Source organism: Trichosurus vulpecula, chromosome 4, assembly GCF_011100635.1.
Source record: "Trichosurus vulpecula isolate mTriVul1 chromosome 4, mTriVul1.pri, whole genome shotgun sequence".
In the NCBI taxonomy this organism is placed as follows: Eukaryota; Metazoa; Chordata; class Mammalia; order Diprotodontia; family Phalangeridae; genus Trichosurus; species Trichosurus vulpecula.
This window is the reverse complement of record NC_050576.1, coordinates 77,759,651-77,779,566: the sequence shown is the minus strand read 5'-3', so window position 1 is coordinate 77,779,566 and position 19,916 is coordinate 77,759,651. Positions and strand designations below refer to the sequence as shown.

The 19,916-nt window shown below is 43.3% G+C and overlaps 1 protein-coding gene across 1 annotated transcript; it reads left to right on the top strand.

Moving 5' to 3' along the window:
- The first annotated feature begins 4,591 nt into the window (after positions 1-4,591).
- Positions 4,592-11,179, top strand: RGS16 (regulator of G protein signaling 16). The gene is made up of 5 exons (XM_036757196.1): positions 4,592-4,783; positions 6,409-6,519; positions 7,379-7,440; positions 7,734-7,900; positions 9,464-11,179. Exons 1-5 carry the CDS (start codon positions 4,740-4,742, stop codon positions 9,683-9,685), a joined length of 606 nt encoding a protein of 201 aa, XP_036613091.1. The 5' UTR covers positions 4,592-4,739; the 3' UTR covers positions 9,686-11,179.
- The last annotated feature ends 8,737 nt before the right edge of the window (positions 11,180-19,916 follow it).

Here is a 19,916-nt window from a genome sequence, read left to right as displayed (position 1 = left end):
ATGGGATGGAGTTGTTGGCTCCTCTGTCATCCAAGCCCTGGTCAATTCAGATCTATGTTGAGCCCTTATCCTTCCTCCCCTCAGGTGGGGATCCTGGCAGTGGCTCTTAGAATGCTAAAGAGAACGAATGTGGGACTGTGGCCTGATGTTAAGAACCATCAGAGGGGAAAACATTCATGTGTTTTCCCTGCTGTGGGAGGGAGGAAAATTGGGGTGATGAGAGGCAGTGGTAAGAGCGATCAGGGCATGCTGCACTCAGTGCTCCAGAGCACAATAACCAAGGAGAAGCATAATCTGAACCGTGTCAACTCCCCGGGGTTACCCTCCATCAGGGAGGGTAGAGACAAGTGGATCTCTCAGTTAGCAATAGACCTGGGGGTGGGGGTGGGAGGATGACAACTTAGCAACCCAGTTCAACCAAACAAGCATTTATGAAGTGCCTACTGTGTGCTAGATGCTGTGATGGGCATAAAAGCAGAAGTACCTGTTCTTAAGGAGCTTCCACTAGATTGGTAAAGGGGGAGGGAGTAGGTGGGACAAAATGTACATGAATGTTATTAGATCAATTAGAAATAAAATATATGAAAATGATTTGTAGGGGGAAGGCACCCACTAGTCCTCAGCACTGCCTCTTTTACTTATATTTATGGCCATCTCTGATTCTCCCTACCAATGAAATTTCAGTTTTTTTTTGTTGGAAAACAATTTGATTAGTTACAAATTCTGTAGCATCATAGGACAATATGATTGGCCAGAAATTGGAAATGAGGAGCTAGCAACAAACTTCCCTTCTATCCTGTCACTAAGAAATGTTCATTGTTTGAGTATACCTGCAATAGTGTACTTTAGCAATAGTGCACCAGACTACCTTAGATAACAGACTAGATCAGACTCCCTGGTGTCCACCTTTATCCCTCAAGGATAACATTTCCTTGAGGCAAGAATAGAACTGAATTTCTTTTTTAAAATCTCAGTTTTAATGCTGCCCAAGTTGTTTGGGCTGCTTTCCCACACAGTACTGTACAATTATTGACCCTATCATGGCTCCTAATGCTTTAAGTCTAAACTCCTGTTCCTGGCTTGCAAAGGCCTCCGTGGTCTGCTTCTGCTTCTCCCCTACATCTCCCTTCTGCCTCTGGCTTGCTGGTTTCCTCTCCATCCTTTCATTTCTACTCCCCTTGCTTTTATTCAGGAGAGGCCACTCCACCAGGAGTACCCTGTCCCCTCCTTCCTACCCACTCATCCTTCAAAGCCCAGCTTGTTTTTCACCTCTTCATGAAGATTTTTCCAGTAACCAGCCCACATTTAGCATTCTCTCCTGTGACCTCCTTTGTGTTAATATAGTATTGTTTAGTACTTTTCCTCTTCCCTTCCCAGTTTTTCAGTGAAGGCTGATTTTGTCTTCCATGCTATACTGTGAGCTCCTTGTGGTCAAGGACCATGTGTATCCTTCTGTTTTCCCCACATAGTGGATTTGTGATTTCTTTTTTGGGTCCAAACTTATGATTTCATTGGTATTTGTGTGTGTGTGGGTCTTCCAGTATGAAAAAGCTCTGCAGTGATACACATTTGGATGTTCGTCTGTATTTTATAGTCTTATTTGCTTGAGGCACAAAAAGTTAAGTGGCTTGCAGTGGTCACATGGCCAGTACATGTCAGAAGTGGGATATGCACCCAGGTCTGACTAACTCTAAGAATGACTCTCTCTGCCCATTATTGTTTGTTATATATCATACTGTAAACACACACTGTTGATTGACTATTGCTCACCCTCTCCTCCTGTACACTCTGTCTTCCCTCAGTTTCTATTATACTATTCTCTCATTTCTTCTTCTACTTAGGTAACCATTAAAGGTGGCTAAGTGGTGTAGTGAATGGACTTCTAGTACTGGAGTCAGGAAGACTTGAGTTAGACACTAATTTGTGTGACCCTGGGTAAGTCACTTAACCTCTGTCTGCCTCAGTTTCCTTATTGGTAAAATGGGAATTACCATAGCACCTGCCTCACAGGGTCCTTCTGAGGACCAAATGAGATAATATTTGTAAAAATTGTTTAGCACCATGCCTGACACATAGTAGGCACTATGGAAATGCTTGTTCCCTTTCTTGTTAATTTTAACTGTTGGCAGGATCCATCTGGGAAGAGCAATGGTCAAATTAGAGACCTAGGAAACACTTTTGTTTTTGGCTTTGGACTTACCAGCAGGTGGCGAGGGGGCTAGAGGCAGAAAGGAAGAATGATGAATTTGTTTCCTCTGGAAAGATGAGGAAAGTCACATAGCCAGTTCATTGCCTAGAAGATGGAAAATGAGAACCTCATCTTGACTCTGTCTCAGTCTAGTTGTAAGGTCTTGAATGGAGTGGTTTCCCACCATCATCCCATCCTCTGTACCATTTCTTCCTCTAAAGAGAGGAGAACCCAACTAGGACCATGTGGCTTTGCGGAGAACTGGGTCATTGTGTATCAGAATTGCTGTAATCCACTGGTGAGTTGACTGGCTACTGGGATACATGTGGAGGAGATCCTGCTGGGTGAAAAAAGTGGGATCAATTGTGAACTTCCAGAAGTTTCTGCCTGGAAACCAAAGAAGTAACCATGGCAACAGCAAGGTTGAACTCAGAGAGCTCTTCACCTCCCAATCCCTCAGCTCTGTGTCCTTGACTTTGTCTGACTTGTTCACTTGTTTGTCAATTTATATTTCTTGCTCTTGCTCTATTTTAGTCTAGTGGAGAGGAACACTAGCCTGGAGATCCAGGAGATCTAGTTCCAGGTGCCAGCTTGGTCAGTGTCTTGTCGAATGTCTTAGGACAAATCAAGTGCCTCTGTTTTCTTACCTGCAAAACTGGGATCTATCCTCTGTTCAACTCATTGGGGGTAGGGTGGTAATACATATGCATATGGTTTTCTGAGGGCCTCAGAAGACTCAAGATACACTCAAAGTGTTATATTCTCAAATTAATCCAACTGGCTAGGGCATGGTGCTAATGAAAATAAGGATATGGGTTTGATCCTTGTCGAAGCTGGTTTATTCTACATGGAAGACAACTGCCCCTTGGTAACAGGCTTTCCTATAACAAAAGACTGCAGTCCTAATGCCATTGTACCAGCTGTTTTATAAGTGTATATCTTTGCTCCTTATTGAGAATGAGAATGTGTGGATGATTTGGGGACAAATCCATAGGTACTTTAAGGCAATAAGTCAGATCACAGTCCCTACTAATGGTCTTAGAAGTAGTCTTTACATATAAAGGGCTGTGTATTATACCAATACTCTTTCCTTCCTGCCTTCCTTCCTTCCTTCCTTCCTTCTTTCCTTCCTCTCTCTCCCTCTGTCTCTGTTTGTCTCTCTCTTCATCACTCCTAGACTAAAGAACTGCCATTTACACTTTTCTATATTTGACTGCTTTAGCTGTTTCAGAGGAAATTTGAGGGTAGGGTCTTTCAGAGGGCATCAGGGTTTTGCAAAATGGGAAGGACCTTTGCCTTGCCACTGGACTCCAATGACTCTGGAGGAGAGAGAGAGGCTGATGATTTTGAGCAAGTCTGCCTCACTCAAATCTAATTCATGAGTAAGTCAAGACATCACCCTCATGATGTCATCGGTCCTCTGGTACAAACCTGTTCCACAGGCCTCAAACCTAGGCAGGGGAATCCCAATCAATACATATTTATTAAGCATCTATGCGCTAGGCACTGTGCTAAGGATAATCCTTGCCCTTAAGACATTCAAGAGAGCCAGTGCAACGGCTTGGAGATGGGAGATAGAGTCAGTTTGGCCTGATCAGAAAGCGTGTAGAAGGGAGTAATGGATAACCAGGCTGGGAAGGTAGGTTGGGGCCAGTTATGAAGGGTTTTAAAAACCAAATAGAATTTATATTTGATCCTAAGAGCGACAGGGAACTATTAGAGTCTATCGAGCAGGAGAGTGATGTCATCCATTTAGGAGTTAATTCAATTTAACAAACCTGTAACAGGACTGTGTTCTAGACCCCCAGAGAGTATAGGGTGCAGCATTGGGCACAGCATTAAATGGGAGAAGCAGCTTGAGTCCTTGCCCTTGAGGGGTTTACAATGTCAGCCTTCCCAGTGAGCCAGGTTGAAGAGCTCCCATGAACACCTTGTCCACTCCGCAATGCCAAACGATTTCCTGTATTTTACCAAATGATGGAGGGGCTCTTTCTTCCTCTCAAATCCTGCATCTAGCACGATTCCCAGCTGCAGCCTGTCTCTGTGGTCTTCCTTCCCTCCCCAACCCCTTCTTGGAAGATTTCATTCATAGGAGGGGGGTAGCTCTGTTGGTCTCATTATTCAGCCACTGGCTGTGAATATGATTTGCAAGGGCTTGTCTGAGCCCCAGCTTTGGCTTCCCACCCCGGTGACCCCCGCCTCCCTCTTCTTCCCGTTATTACTGCGGAGAGGCAATCTTCCTCTCACGTCGTCAGAGCCTGGCCTGGCAGTCCTTCCTATTGGTCAGAGCCCCAGAGCCCACTGTCCTCCCCCTTTTTCCTTTTTCCCTCCTCCTCCCCTTACCCCCACCCCCCCCCCCCCGCCCATGTGCTATAAAGCCGCGGCTTCTCGCCGGCAGCATTCAGACTAACAAACACGAGTGTGTGTGTGTGTGTGTAACTGACGCGCTCCTCCTGCTGCTGCTATTGCTACTACGAGCCTGACTCTGGGGGAAAAGGGTTGGAAACTTGCCGCCGTTTACTCCCCAACCTGCTGCCCAGTGTCTGCCAGGATGTGCCGGACACTGTCTGCATTCCCCAGCACCTGTCTGGAAAGGTAAGAGGCGTTTGCAGAGTTGGGATCGGCTGTTTGGTCTGCCTAAAGTCGCCCAAGTAATAGGGGAAAACAGCCGTGGGTTGTGGGTGCGTCAGAGCTGCCCCCAGGACCTTGTCCATGGTCTAGTTCAACTTCATTTTACAAATGAGGAAAATTAGGGCCAGAGAAGCCAAGGCACTGGTCCGGGACCCTGTGGACCACAGCGTTAGCGGCGGTACAGGGAAGATCAGTTAGGCTCAGCTCACTGTCACTTTCCAGTAAAAGGGAGAGTGAGACCACACACAACCTTGTGGATTTGGTGGGAACGAGGCACACGAGATGGGAGAGAACAGGAGACGCTGCCCCTTCTGATAGTGTTAGACGCTCTCGGGAGGAGAGAAGAATCACTAAGGGTTTGGGTGACTCTGGGGAGGAGGGAGTTGTGGCGGGTGCTGAGAAGTAGGGAAGGACCCGTACAGGTTTCTATAGCTCTCCTAAGACAAGTAACAGCTACTCCTGCTCCTCCGCTAAAGCTGAAGCTGGGCCCCAATGTCAAGCCTTCTCTGGGCAGTCATCTACAACTTTCCTGGGAGGTTGAGTTTGTAATACACTGGTCCAGCTCCAAACAGTTCTGCTGCAGGCGATTCTGTGTGTCTGTGTGAAGTGAAAAGGGTAAAAGGTAGGGAAGAGAAGAATTACATTCCCAGACACCATCAGCAACTGGTACCACGCTAGTTCTCAGAGAGACGCTCCAAATAGCTTGCTATGTGCAGTTATCCTGTAGGTAGGTGCTGGTAATTGTAGAGGGAGAGGATAAGAAAAAAAAGTTGAAAATGGGACAGAGAAGGATCTTACATTGTCCCCAAAACCCTAGAATTAAGGAGACACTCAGAGAAGTACATTGGGGCAGAGAGGCATCGGGATTTATGTAACTTGAACATATATATACACACACACATGCATACATATATATGTATCTCTCTCAAATTATATATGTGTGTCTGTGTATACACACACACACACACATATACATACCAAAAAATAAAGTAGCATGGCCCAATGTTGGCCTTGCTTGGACAGGAAGACCTAGGTTCAAGTGCTATCTTAACACATACTGTCCATGTGACCCCCTAGACATTTACTCCTTCAATGTTTCCAGAAAATTTTAAGCCCTGGTCTGAGGAGTTCTTTGTTTTCATTGGTAGAGGAAATTTCCCTACTGGGAGTTTTCTGTGACAGTGAAATCACAGAGTTCTATTCTATTTCTCCCCCCTCCCCCTGAAATAAATCCCGCAAATTATATACACACAGTTTTTTTTGAAGCATTGAATAATACGAATGCAATTTTGTAAACATGCAGGTCAGAGAGCATAAGCTCTTCCTAGGATAAGCTTAAACATTGTTTTCTTAGCATTAATAACAGTAAAAGGATTTTGTCAAAAGCTGAGTTGTCACATCTCCAATAGCAGTGAAAGGTAATTTTGTTTAGGCTTTAAATAGTACCAGTTAAAAAATAATCTTTTTCTCTCTTAGGCTACCATAATCCTCTCTTGCTATTATGTTGAAGAGAGACAAGCCTGTTGAGTTAAGAGCCTCCTTCCCTGGTCCCTTGGATAATACTTGGATGTTTTTCCTTTGTCTTCCAGAGCCAAAGAGTTCAAGACCCGTCTTGGAATCTTCCTTCATAAATCGGAAGTAGGGAGTGAGAGTGGCACTGTCAGCAAGTTTGAGTGGGGCAGCAAACATAGCAAAGAGAAGTAAGTATTATTGGGTATTAGCGACACTGCCCGGAGCTCTCTCTTCTTAGGAAGGAGATCAAGCTGGGGGTAAACCAGAGTCCTGAATGGAAGTAAACGAAAAGAATGAGAATGAGAGAGAGAAAAAAAGAAACTAGGACATTAAAGGGGATCTTGGCATATTCTTCCCTAAATTTTTCTGTAGGACATATCACTAAGCTCCTGTGTCTGACTGGTTCCTGGGTGATTTAATGTACTGTATGTCAGCATATAGACCATCAGCTAACAGAAAGACCCATGAATCTGCCATGTTAGTAGAAGTCTTCCATTGAAAATATGTCTTGCAACTATAGCCAGAATCAAGAGAAAGACCAAAACCTTTGTGGAATTTAAAAATAATTTTACTTCCAGATGGCTAAAAAAAATCACCTTTTGGATATATGTGGAAGAGGTTATAGAACTGGTATTGGGAAATGGGGGTTCTTTTGGTTGGAAAAGAAATTAGGATGTCCCAGAATGGAGGTCTTTCCTTAGATTCCCAGATAAGTTCTAGGCTTTCTTCTGGCCTACTGGCCATCCCTACTCTTACTTAGGTGACTTTTATGATAAAACCATGAAGTTTTGCCTGGGATCCAATGGAAAGACAAAACAAAACATTGATTTTATGCAAAATAGTAGACTAGACACTATTGATACAAAAACAAAAACAGAAAGTTTGTTCCTAACCTTAAGAAGCTCACATTCTCCTGGGATAGGCACAGGAGTTATTGAGTGAGTCTGTGAAAGTATGTGACTCCTTACCAGAGCTCTGGCTAGGATTTGTGGTAGGAAATCCATTTTGTGGGTGTGTTTTTAAAATATCTTGACTTCTTTTCCACAGATTTGTTCCAGAAGATGTGTTAGGATGGAAGGAATCCTTTGACCATTTACTGAGTAGCAAAAGTAAGTATGACCTTGTCTGTATCATGGCATATTCCATATATGCCATGTGGGTGTGCAAGTGATGTGTTTCAGACTCATTGTCCTGGGTGTGGAGGTTCTTAGGGTAATGGCAGTAGGGGCAGGCCATAGCAAGAAGGAGCTTCAGGGGCTTGTCTTTGTTCAGAACATCAAGTAAACATTGCCAGACTGGAGGAAATTACATGTAGTAATGGCCCCATTAACTGTAGCTATTGCTTTTCTTCCATCCCTCAACCTGACCTTTTCTCTCACTGTTTTTCTCTTCTCTATTTCAGGTGGGATAGCTGCATTCCGGGCCTTCCTAAAGACTGAGTTCAGTGAAGAGAATTTGGAATTTTGGCTGGCCTGTGAGGAGTTCAAGAAAATCCATTCAGCTACCAAGTTGGCTTCCAGGGCCCAGAGAATCTTTGAAGAATTCATCTGCAGTGAAGCTCCCAAAGAGGTGAGTTAACTGAGATGGTCGGTGGTCATCCACCTCTTGGCCTTGCCCCAACAGGCTGATGCTTCCTGTTTTATACAGGCCTGGAATGTGTGACTTAGTGGGGCCTGCATTTGAACAATTCAGGGAGGAGAGGTGAAAGGAGACTGGGCTTCCTCTCCCTTCCCATTCTCCTCCCAAGAATAATAATGTGCTCCCTTCATTGGAGAAAGATAGAAACCTTATGTTTATAGGTGCTATTGTCAAAGTACAGGGGACTGGACTGGAATCTTGACTCTGTTCTTTAGCAGATTGACCAAGTGATTTAGGCCATAATCCCTATGTTCATTGCTTCCTGCAGCTTGAGACCATTAGCACGGCCAGCCTCTCTAAGGCTCAAATCATACACATGCCTAGAAAAAAATAGGCATTATTATAATCTGGTTGAGACTGGTGATTTACCTGCCTCCATGCACTGTCAAGTCAACAAGCATTTTTTAAAGCCCCCACTGTGTGCTGGGCTCTGTGTTAAGCTCTGATGTTCTAAAGGACAACAAACGAGACCCTGCTTTCAGGGGAAGCAACACGTAGGTGATTATGCACAGACAAGATAGATAGGGACCAGTTGGAAACGATCTCGGAAGGAAGGCACTAGATTAAGGAGTACCGGGAAAGCCTTGCAGAAGGTGGGATTTCAAGTTGGGTCTTGAAGGAAGTCAGGGAAACTCAAGTCTCCCTGACCCAAGGTCCAGCAGGCTGTCCACTGCGCCACCTAGTGGCTTAATCTGCCTTTTTTCTATATGGTGCTTTCTGCTTCTCAAATATTCATCCACTATTGCATTGTCACAAGAACCCCGTGTTTCTAAATCTTTGTTTTAGAGGCATAGACACAAGCACAGAGAGGCTAGCAATAACAGACACCTTTGCATAGGTCGCTGTATGTTTGGGTATGCTATTTCATTTAATCCCCACAATGTCTCTGTGAGATAGGGTGGTGTAGGTATTTGTTGCTGCTGTTCCATGGTGCCCAACTCTTTTGACCCCATTTGGGTTTTTTTGGGGGGGGCAAAGATACTGGAATGGTTTGCCATTTTTTCTCCAGTGGTAGAAGTACAGGAATGAGAGAGGTGTGATTTGTTCATGGTGGGTCATTCTCAGAGACAGAACTCAAAGTTCAGTTCCTTTGACTCCAAACATAATATGGAGAACAGAACGCTGGGCTTGGAGGTAGGAAGACTTGAATTCCAATCCTACCTCTGACCTTGGGCCAGTCACTGATTTCTTTGAGCCTCACTTTGCTCATCCATAAAATGGAGACCAAGGTACACAGCATTGTTGTGAGGCTCTGATGAGATAATCTATGTAAAGTACTTTGCTGACTCTAAAGTGCTTTGGTTATCATTACCTTATTTCCACTGCTTCATTGTCTGAATTCACAGAGCTAGTCAATGAAAATTGAGATTATATTCCTGGGTCTTCCAATGAGTCCTGTGCACTTGTCTCTGGATCCTAGTCCTTCCTTTGGGACCGCTGGAGGGTGTCCTTTCCCCCCACCTATCCTGACAACTCTTTCCTCCTTCCTCCCAGGTGAATATTGACCATGAAACAAGAGAGCTCACCCAGAAGAACCTGCAGGCAGTCACAGCTACGTGCTTTGATGAAGCTCAAGAGAAGACGCGCACTCTGATGGAGAAGGACTCCTATCCTCGCTTCCTGAGATCAGCGGCATACAGAGACCTGGCAGAAAAGGCCTGTGCGGCCTCTACCTCCCAGCCTGGCTGCCATGCTGGAGAGTGCTCACACACCTGAGCAGCCTGGCTGCAGCCGCACCTCTGGATGGGGCAGCTCTTTGGGGGAGGCAGGAGCTGCAAAGGCAGTTGGGAAGGACAGAGAGAAGAAAAGCAGCAGGACCCCCATGTTCTGGACTCCAATTCTCCTGAAAAGTTTCAGACTAAGCTGCTAACAAAGGGAATCTTTCCCTCCCCCTCCTCCCCCCACTGAGGGAGGGAGCCAAAAGGAACAAAGGAGGCATCTGGTCAATAGATCCCACTGGCTCCTTTCATCCCCACCAGGACTAACGAGCACTCCTGAGCAGATCTGTCTTGGGAGAAATGAGTATAAATGGAAACCTGGAAATGGGAACACATAAAGGGCAGAAGGACAAGATGGGTGGTTTGCTTATTAGTTAATTCACTCAAACTCTGGGCAAGGAAGGGACCTCTGTTAATATGCTAAGGAAGGGATTGCCTCATTCTGCCCATCACCTACCATCTACAGTCTGAGCCTGCCCAAGAGCCCTGCCTGCAGAGCTGGGTTTATATCCTCCCTACCTGCAGCTGAGGGTCAACAGGTAGGGAGCTGGGTGTGCCTGAAGTTGACCCAGATGAAGTTTTGGACCTCACTGAAAACATCCCTGAGTCACTTATTGAGCCCTACTTAGGAAACCATTTTGTTCTTGGGAAAGCAATGTCTTGGGCCCTCTCCTGACCTTTGCCAAGCAAACAGAGTTGGCAGAAGCACTGGAACAAACTGATAGGTCTCCTGATTCTTTCTATCACATCCTTACATAATATGACAGAAGGGAAAAGTGACTGCCTGGCTTTTGGGTCTGGTTTTCAGCCTAGGGATGGGAATTACAATCACTGGGGACAGTTTAGACTGATGGAACTTGAACCAGAATTACCTTAGGTCAATGAGTTGAGGCTTTTTATGGAGTCTAGTAAAGGGCCTGACTCAAAGGATAGGGACAAGGCTCAGGGTGGGACAGGGCCAGGGGTCAGGAGGCAGGACCTCTAGGAGAACCAACATCTGCCTGTTTCATTCTGGCATTTCTGAACAAATGCATTCCTCTCTGAGGCTGCCACTCAATTACCCTGACTGGAGAAGGGAGCGATCTAGTCAGCCAGGTAGAGACGGCCACAGCACTTCTGACCCAGGAGACAACCTTGGGTGCTCCTCCAGGGAAAAGCATTTCAGTGTAAGAGGACATTGATTCAGCATATTATTATTCTTATTATTGTTATTGTTATGTTATTTATTATTTGTAATTTTCAAATCCCCTTGTCTGGAGGATCTTTGAAAACTAGCAGCCAGATTTTCCCCCTCTACACCCAAGTCTACCTCTGAGGCTGTCGGGAGCCCCTCTGGAGGGTCAGGGGCTCCTCACAGCTTCCACATGTGTTTATTTATTTATTCTGACATTTGGGGCTGGTTTCCTAGATGTGAATGAAGCCCATGATCCTCCTCTCCTGTTTGACAACATGTTGCATTCTGGTGAAATAAAGTGAAAGCTCCAAATGGTGACCTCCGTCTCCAGTGTCTGTGTGTGAGGATATAGAGGAATGGGAAGGGCAAGCCTTGGGGCATGAGGGGAGGGGACTGGTTGTCCGTGGTGCTCTCTGATCAGCATCTGGGAAATTCTGGAGGAGCTCACAGATGTGCCCCCATGCGCGGATATCACAAGCGGATGTCAAATGAAAGATGGATGTCTGCTCACCTGATAAGGGGCATGTTTATAAAGGGAAATGGGTGCTGGAAAGGAAGAGGAGATGATTTGTGACTTCCTTTGGCTGTGTTTGCCCAGTTGAGATAAAAGAAGAGCTGAAATTGGTGATTCAAAAGCTGTGGGCAACTGAGATTTCGAATGGGGGAATGATCATAATAGCCAATACTTGGATAGTAACTCTAAAGCTTGCAAAACACTCATTTTTTTTTCATTCTGAACTTAACATAGACCAAAATAAAATGGGCATTTTAGTATACATAGTAGACAAAAGCAGAATTGTATATGAAACTTCAAAAATCTCTATTAGCAACGGACTGATCTTCTTTTTAAAATCGATGATAATTTCTTACTTATCTTACAGACTTACCTACTTAAAGACTTACCTTGTTTGATCCTCACAACAGTCCTGTGAGGTAGATGATATGATTATCTGCATTTTAAGGATGAGGAAACTGAAGCTGAGAGAAATTAAATGCCTTGCTTAGGGTCACATAGTCATTCAATGGTACAGGCAGGATTCAAACCCAGATCTCCCAGAGGCCATGTTTCCTACTCTCTCCACTCTACTGTGTTGCATTGCTGGAGAACCAGGCCCCAGTTACACAATAATCACAACAAATGTCTCAGTCCTGCTTAGGAGGACACCACTGCTTTTATTTCATTTTGCCTATGGATTTTCTTAATGGCTTTATTTTTAGTGCAGGTTCGGAGTTCTGGGAGATAATTTTCATGAACCAATCAGGCTGATTACTAATAATAACTCAATGGTAAAATTTGCAAAGTGCGTTATGTATTTAATCCTACTTAAGCCTCGTAATATCCCCGTGACAGATGGGGGAGGGTGTTCTTATCCCAGTTTTACAGTTGGGAAAGCTGAGGCTGGCAAGTTGAGTGATTTGCCCATCGTCACACAGCTTGTAAATGTGAAAGAAAAGAGTTAAGCCAGGTCTTCCTTCCTGAAAGTCCAGAGCTCTATTTTCTACTCCATGTTACCTCTGACAGCAGCTAGGTGGTGCAGTGATGGAGTGCTGATCTTGGAGTCAGGAGGACCTGAGTTCAAATGTGACCTCATTCAACTACTAGCTGTGTGACCCTGGGCAAGTCACTTAACCCTGTTTGCCTCAGTTTCCTCATCTATAAAACGAGCTGGAGAAGGAAATGGCAAAATCACTCCAGTATCTTTCCCAAGAAAATACCAAATGGGGTCACAAAGAGTCAGACACAACTGAAACATAACTGAGCAAAGTTGCCTCTCAGTTATAGGTTCATGAACCCAGAAAGATAAGAATTGGTCAGGATCAAAAAGAAACATGACGGAAGATCTAGAAAAGAATTAAAATCAGTTCTTTCAACTTATTCTCTCTCTCCCTCTTCACCCTTCCTTTTCTTTATAGTTTTCTCTTTATTACCCATCTTGTCACTTTTCTCATTATTTTTTTCTCATCCTTTTTTCTTCTTTCCATGTTGAATTGTGTGGCTTTGAGATATAATTTATTCACATTTTTTTAAAAAAATAGTTCTTTTGGTTAGATTAGGTAAAATAACCCAAGTTTATACTTACCAGTGCTGGGTAATCACAGGATCAGATCAGAGGAATTAGAGAAAATCTTTTCTCTCCAATTCTCCCATTGTACAGATGAGGAAAATAAACTGGTATGTGACAGTAAAGGGTGAGGAAATCAGTCGTGGGTAGGCAGATAGATGTGCCTAAGAGGGAAAGGAGGGGGAGGAAACATAGAAGGAAGTGAATGATGCTTAGTGAGTAATGAAAGGCATTTGGTGTCAATTTTGCCCAGGATGGGAGATCCAAATAGGTAAATTCACCATGCCAGATGCCTGGTTTGATTCAGGGGGAAATCTCAGTGGGCTTGATCACTGATATCTTCTCATGTTCTCTGATGTTTGTGGTATGGGCATTAACAGAGGAGTGGTGGCTGTAATGACAGTTCATTTCTACCGTGCTTTAAGGCTGACAAAAAATACCACCAAAGGCAGTAAGTGTGATATAGTAGCAAGTTCCTTGATGCTGCTGTCAAGAAGGCCTGGAAGTTATACTCACACTGTTCTCTCTGACAGCAGTACACTTAGCTTGCGTTGCAAACCTGGATTCTTGAAAGCAGCATGCTTGGGTGCTACCATACAGGTAAGACCATACTCTGGATGCTCTCATTCCTCGCACTCTGCTGCCCCCTTGTGGCCATTCCCTTACAATTCCTGTTCTCTTCATATAAATTCAATCTCCCTTTCAGGCCTTTTTACTCTTTTTTGTAAAATTTCACCAAATTTTGAATTCCTTCTTTGGAGTTGTATCTCCTGTGCTTATTTGTTTCACTTTTGTTTTTGTAATTTTTAAAAAATGTTATTTTAAAGAAAAACAAAGATTTTTAAGACAGAGACCTAAGACAAAGACACTAGGTAGCAAAGAAAAAGTTAGACCCAAGACAGCAGAGAAAGGGTTAAATTCAGTTTTCATTTATCAGCAAGATTTATGGTGACATTTTTAAAAAATGGAGCTGTTAGGTAAAAAGAAAAAAAATGCTCACTTCTTATTAAGTACTAATCTCAATCTAATTCACTGTCATTAAGTTTTTATATTGACCAAATTATTCAGATTACATTAGGAAGAAAAAGAAAGATTTGATAGACATCAAAATCACTTTAGAAAACTGAGGAATAGTCTCCTAGGATTAAGGATGTAATAGAATTACCATTTAATGTGTTAAGATAATGGCTTTCATGTCCTTGGTTTCCAGAAAGCTTTATTTAAAAAAAAAACAAACCAAAAAACAAAAAAAAAACAGCAACCAAAAAACATACAACATTGGTGATTTCAAAGATTTGCTCACAGACCCAACTCCTAGAAAAAGATTTAATCAGTCTTAGAGAAAAGTACTGATGGATGAATTCCCCTTTCATTTATATTGGGGACAATTAGTTTGGGTTTCTTAAGGGAGGCTACCCGGTGTCAGAGATGGCATTGGCAAGGTAACTGAGAGGGAAGAGATAATGCCAGTCAAGGTCAGTGGTGGATATTGAAGATCCACTGGAGAAAAGAGTTCATATAAAGAGCTCCCATTTATTTTGTGTTTCTTCTAAATTTACTTTGAACTTATAAACATTAACAAAATAATCATTCAAATATACAACCAAAACTCAATTATTTATAATTTGTTTGAAAATGGATACATTAGATTTAATAAAATTTCTTGTTTTCTTCTGTCCCTTTTGAACTTTTTGTTTTTCAGATTTCATTGAACTATTCCAATCTCTATAGCACTTTAAGGTTTACAAAATATTTTCCTTACAAGAACCATGTCAAGTAGGTAGGGTAGTGCTGGTCAGTCAACAAGCATTTATTAAGAACCTACTATGTGTCAGGCACTGTGCTAAGCACTGGGGATACAAAGAAAAGCAAAAGACAGTCCTTGCTCTCAAGGATCCATAGTCTAATAGGGGAGACAGCATTGAAACAATCATATGCCAATCACATACAGGCACACCTTATTTTATTCTGCTTCAAAGATAGTGCATTTTTTGCAAATTGAAGGTTTGTGGCAACTCTGCTTCAAGCAAGTCTTTTGGCTCCATTTTTTCCAACAGCATGTGCTCACATCATGTCTCTGTGTCACATTTTGGTAATTCTTGCAATATTTCAAACTTTTTTGTTATTTTTATATGTTACAGTGATCTGTGATAAGTGATCAGTGATCTATTGGAATTGTTTTGGAGCACCATGAACTGTGCATGTATAAGACAGTACACTTAATTGACAACTGCTGTGTGTATTCTGACTGCTGCACCAACCAGCCTTTCCTTACCTTTCTCCCTCTTCTCTGGCCTCCCTATTCCTTGAGACACAATAATATTGAAATTAGGCCAATCAATAACCCTACAATGGCTTCTAAGGTCAAGTTCAAGTCAAAGAAACAGTCAATCAATGTGGCAAACTTCACTGTTGTCTTATTTTAAGAAATTGCCACGACCACCCCAATCTTCAGCAACCACTACCCCAATTAGCCAGCAGCCATCAATATTGAGGCAAGACCCTCCAAGGGCTCAGATGATGGTCAGCATTTTTAACAATAAAGTATTTTTTAAATTGAGGTATGTACATTGAAGTTTTTGGGTCACAATCCTATTGCATATTTAATAGACTACAGTACAAAGTAAACATAACCCTAATATGCACTGGGAAACCAAAAAATGCATATGGCTCGCGTTCTTATGATATTTGCTTTATTGCGATGATCTGGGATCCCAACCTGCAATATCTCCAAGGTATGACTGTATATTCAAGATGAATAGGAGATAATCAACAGAGGGAAGGTGCCAGCATCAAGAAGCCTCAGAAAAGTTATTAAATTGCTTTTCTTGAGGGCAGGGACTGTCTTTTGCTTTTCTCCGTATACTCAGTGCCTAGCACAGTGCCTGGCAAAAGGTGGCGCCTTAATCAATGCTTGTTGACTGACTGACTAAAAGGAAAGGGTTCTTGCAGAACTTTAGTGGAGACTTGAAGGAATCAGGGGAAGCTAAGAGGCAGAGGTGAAGAAGCATGGGATAATAAACATGAATAACATGGACCTCAAAGGAGAAGAGTTTGGAATGGGGATGGGAATCAAAGTATATTGTGACTCCTCAACCCTAATAGGTGATTTGGGAGTATGAGAGAAAGTGTAGCAAGCACTGGGAAAGGTGGTAGGGCAGGCTGCAGCATCAGGAGGGAGCCAGGTCTCAGTGAGGGAAGTGAGAAAGGGAGAGGTGTAAGTATAAGGTGAAATTTGTTCATTACTTTCTATAGTGTTCTTACTCTTGCCTCTCTGAATGAAAAAACCTGGGAATCTTACCTCGTCTTATACCAAGTGCTGTGAGCAAAGGTTCACACCAGTCCACAAAGCTTTGCCAGCAATCCAGATCTCCTTGCACTTTCAACTACTTCTGCTTCCTCCTCCCTCATTTCATTTGCCTCGCCTCAGTCCTTGATTATTTAGTTTCTGTTTTGCATTTCCTCATTCTTTCCTTCATTCTGCAACCACACAGTTGAATATCCTCATTCTTTGCTAGAATGTAATATTGTAGGTTGAGGTTCTAATCACCAAAGTCCAAGCAGGAAGGGCTCTGGGAGTGATACATGTAGCCAGACTGAGAAAAAATAACAATGAGGTGAACGACTGCTAAAATTCAACTGAGTTTAACGTTTATCTGCTATTTTTTAGGTGCCCAGCAGTGTAGAGTGTAGGATGGAGGGGTGGGGTATTTGGAGAAAGTGATATGGAGGAAGGGGGGGTTGTTAGTGTATATACTAGTTCCTAAGGCATGGCATGTGGTGATAACTTCTAAATCTATATATTTATCCGTAATCTCTCGTTTGAACTCCAAGCCTAGATTGCAAAGGAGCTGCTAGTCATCTCCACTGGATGTTTTGTCAGCATCTCAAATTCAACAGGTCTAAAATAAAACTATCTTCTCCCCTTAAAATCCCACCTTCCTTCAAACTTTCCTGTTTCTGTTGAGGGGATCAACATGTCTTCCCCATCCCAGGTTCACAATCTGTATTCTTTGATGATTCCTCACACCTCAACCAAAAGTGTCCTCCACAATTTTGCCTCTCCAGACTTGGTTTCTATTACTCTCCATCCACCATCTCTATATCCCAGTCAAACTGGCTTACTGGCTGTTGCCTCTAATCAAGGTTCCATTTTTTGTCTCTGAACCCTTTTGAGAGCTGGGCCTTATGGGCTCCACTTGCCACCAGCTACTCTACTTGGTTTCGATTCCACTGGCATTTTCATCATGCCCCACCCAGGACAAACTTATGAAATAAACCGGTCGCCTAGAAACTTGTCATCACAGACTTTGCTTCTCTACTACTCATACCTCATAAATACCCTCAATTTCTTCTTCCTGCAGTGTAGAACAAAAAACTCCTCCCATTGCCTCTCTTTAAAGAAGGCTCAAAAATACCAGATCCCGCTTCATGTGCCACTGTCTGCTCTACTTGGGGTCAAATTCACCATCATCTTGGCTCTATTTCCTTTCTCTTCCCCACCCCTTTTCAACTTCCTTTTGTGTCTTGCCTTTCCCCATTAGATTGTAAGCTCCTTGAACCCAAGGGTTGTTTTGCTTTTTAGTTCCTTAGCACTTACCTCAGTGCCTGGCACAAAGTGGATGCTTAATAAATGTTTATCATGTGGTATAGCTTTAGAATCTTTCAAGGACCCCAACTCAGGGGCCACCTTCTATTCCAAGTCTTTCCTGAATTCCCTTAAAAGTTATGTTCTCTCCTAAGTTGTTCTGTATTAACTTATCTGCATGTTATATTAGCTCATTAGGGTGTAATCTTGAGTGCACTGTTATCAGACATCTTTTCATCCCTAGTATTTCTTTACTGACTCATCTCATAGACAAACACCCTGGGGGAAAGTTAACCTGTTTACTATACCTTTAGAACCTGGATACTGATTTGGGAAAGTAAAGAGTTAAGTTTGAAATTTAGGCCATGAATAAAGCAAATCTCACCTTTATTCTTTTGCTAGCCTCCAAATTCTCTAGCTCAGAAGCCCGTTATCTAAATTTCCAACGACCTAATGTATGGAAGACTGAATCTATGTACTCTGGAAAAGTTTCTGAGTGTATGCAAAGTTGAGAGAGAGAGAGAGAGAGAGAGAGAGAGAGAGAGAGAGAGAGAGAGAGAGGAAAACCCTCGAACACATACATTTATTAAGTACTTACCATGTACCATGTACACGTATCAGACCCTATGCTGAGGGATGGGAATGGGAATACAAATAGAAGCAAAAAGAAAGATAATTCCTGCCCTCAAAGAACTTACACTCTGATAGGAGAGGATAACACATTAAAAAAAAAAAAGCTGAAAAAGGGGTGGAGGGAAGAAGGCTCTTATTTCAGTCTAGCTGACACCGAACGATATATTTGCAAAGTAGCCTTGGTGTGTCAGACTCCTTTTACCCCCTTTCCTTCCTCTTTTTTTGGTCCCTTGAACCAGTTATAACCCTCCACTAACCCTAAGGGCTGCTCTGTAAGCTGGAGCAATAGACGAAACCTGACTCCTCCATTAATCACACCCACTGCCCTAGAACTTTTGGGAAATGAGGGGGGAAAAAGGAAAAACATTACTGATATGTATCAGATATCATTATCAATAGGCATCTCCTGCATAAAAAGGGGACAGTTGGGGCTGATTTTTTGAGTGCTGCCCTGCTCACGCGCTGACGGGAGAATAAAAGCAAAACTGGTAAAGGCTCCACTTGATCTGAGATCTGGACGAAACGAACAGCCACCGTCCTCATCTGCCGAGCCTCGGAGGCTTCCACAAGCCACACCGAGACTGTTCTTCTGTAAACCTCGCTGGAACAAGCTTTGAATGTCGGCTCTCCTCCTCCTCTCCTTTGTGGTTGCTGGCTTATAATAACGATAGCCAGCATTTATATAGCTCCTTAAGGTTAGCAAAGCACTTTATTCTTCTTATCATCTCATTTGAACCTCACAACAACCCCAGGGAATAGGTGCCATTATTATTCCTGTTTAACAGATGCTGAAACTGAGGCAGGCAGAGGTCAAATGATTTGCCCAGGGTCACACAGCCATTAAATGTCTGAGGCAGGATTTGAACTCAGGTCTTGCCGACTCTGGGCCTGAGGCTCTATCCGCTGCATCCCTAGCTGTTTCCACTAACTTCCTAACCTATTCTTTAGAGTATAATAAGGAGATCAGATAATTTAATTCAATTCTACAAGAATTTATTAGGCACCTACCGTGCTTTAGGTAAGGTCCTGGGAACATAAGTATGGAAATGAAAATAACATATGTCCTCAAGGAACATTTATTCTACTGAGGAAAACAGCCCGTAAACACATATGTAAACATCTGAACAACATACAAACGTACGAGCAGATATATAAATACAGATCAAGTAAATGCAAAGTACTATAGGGGGAGGAGATTCCCAACATTTGCCTGGGGAGGGGGGGGATTAGGGAAGGCCTCAGGTAGATGATGGCACATAAGCTGAGTCTTAAACGGACCTCAGCACCCCAAGAGTTGTAAGGTAGGAAGGAGAGCACCCCAGTTATGAGAGACGATGCAGAAAATCGGGAAAGATGGATTGGTCCACAATGTTTAAGGTTTTTGTTTTTGTTTTTTGAGGGGGGAAGGCAGGGCAATTGGGGTTAAGTGACTCGGCTGAGGTCACACAGCTAGTAATTGTGTCAAGCGTTTGAAGCCAGCTTTGAACTCAGGTCCTCTTGACTCCAGGGCCAGGGCTCTACTCAATGCACCACCTAGCTGCCTCCATGTTCAAGGTTTTAACTGCCAAAAATAGGCACGTTCTGGGAACCCAAGGCCTTCTGCATCATAGGTGAGCTCCGTTCCAGTGTGGCCCTGCCCATCTCCCTCTTTGGTCCTAGCAGAATCCCCAGCAGCAGCTTTGAGTTAGCCCAAGGTCTTTCCTTCCTTTCAGTCTTGTGCCTCAAGGTCTGGAGGTCTCTTCCTGAGGTTTCCATTCACCACATCCCCCAC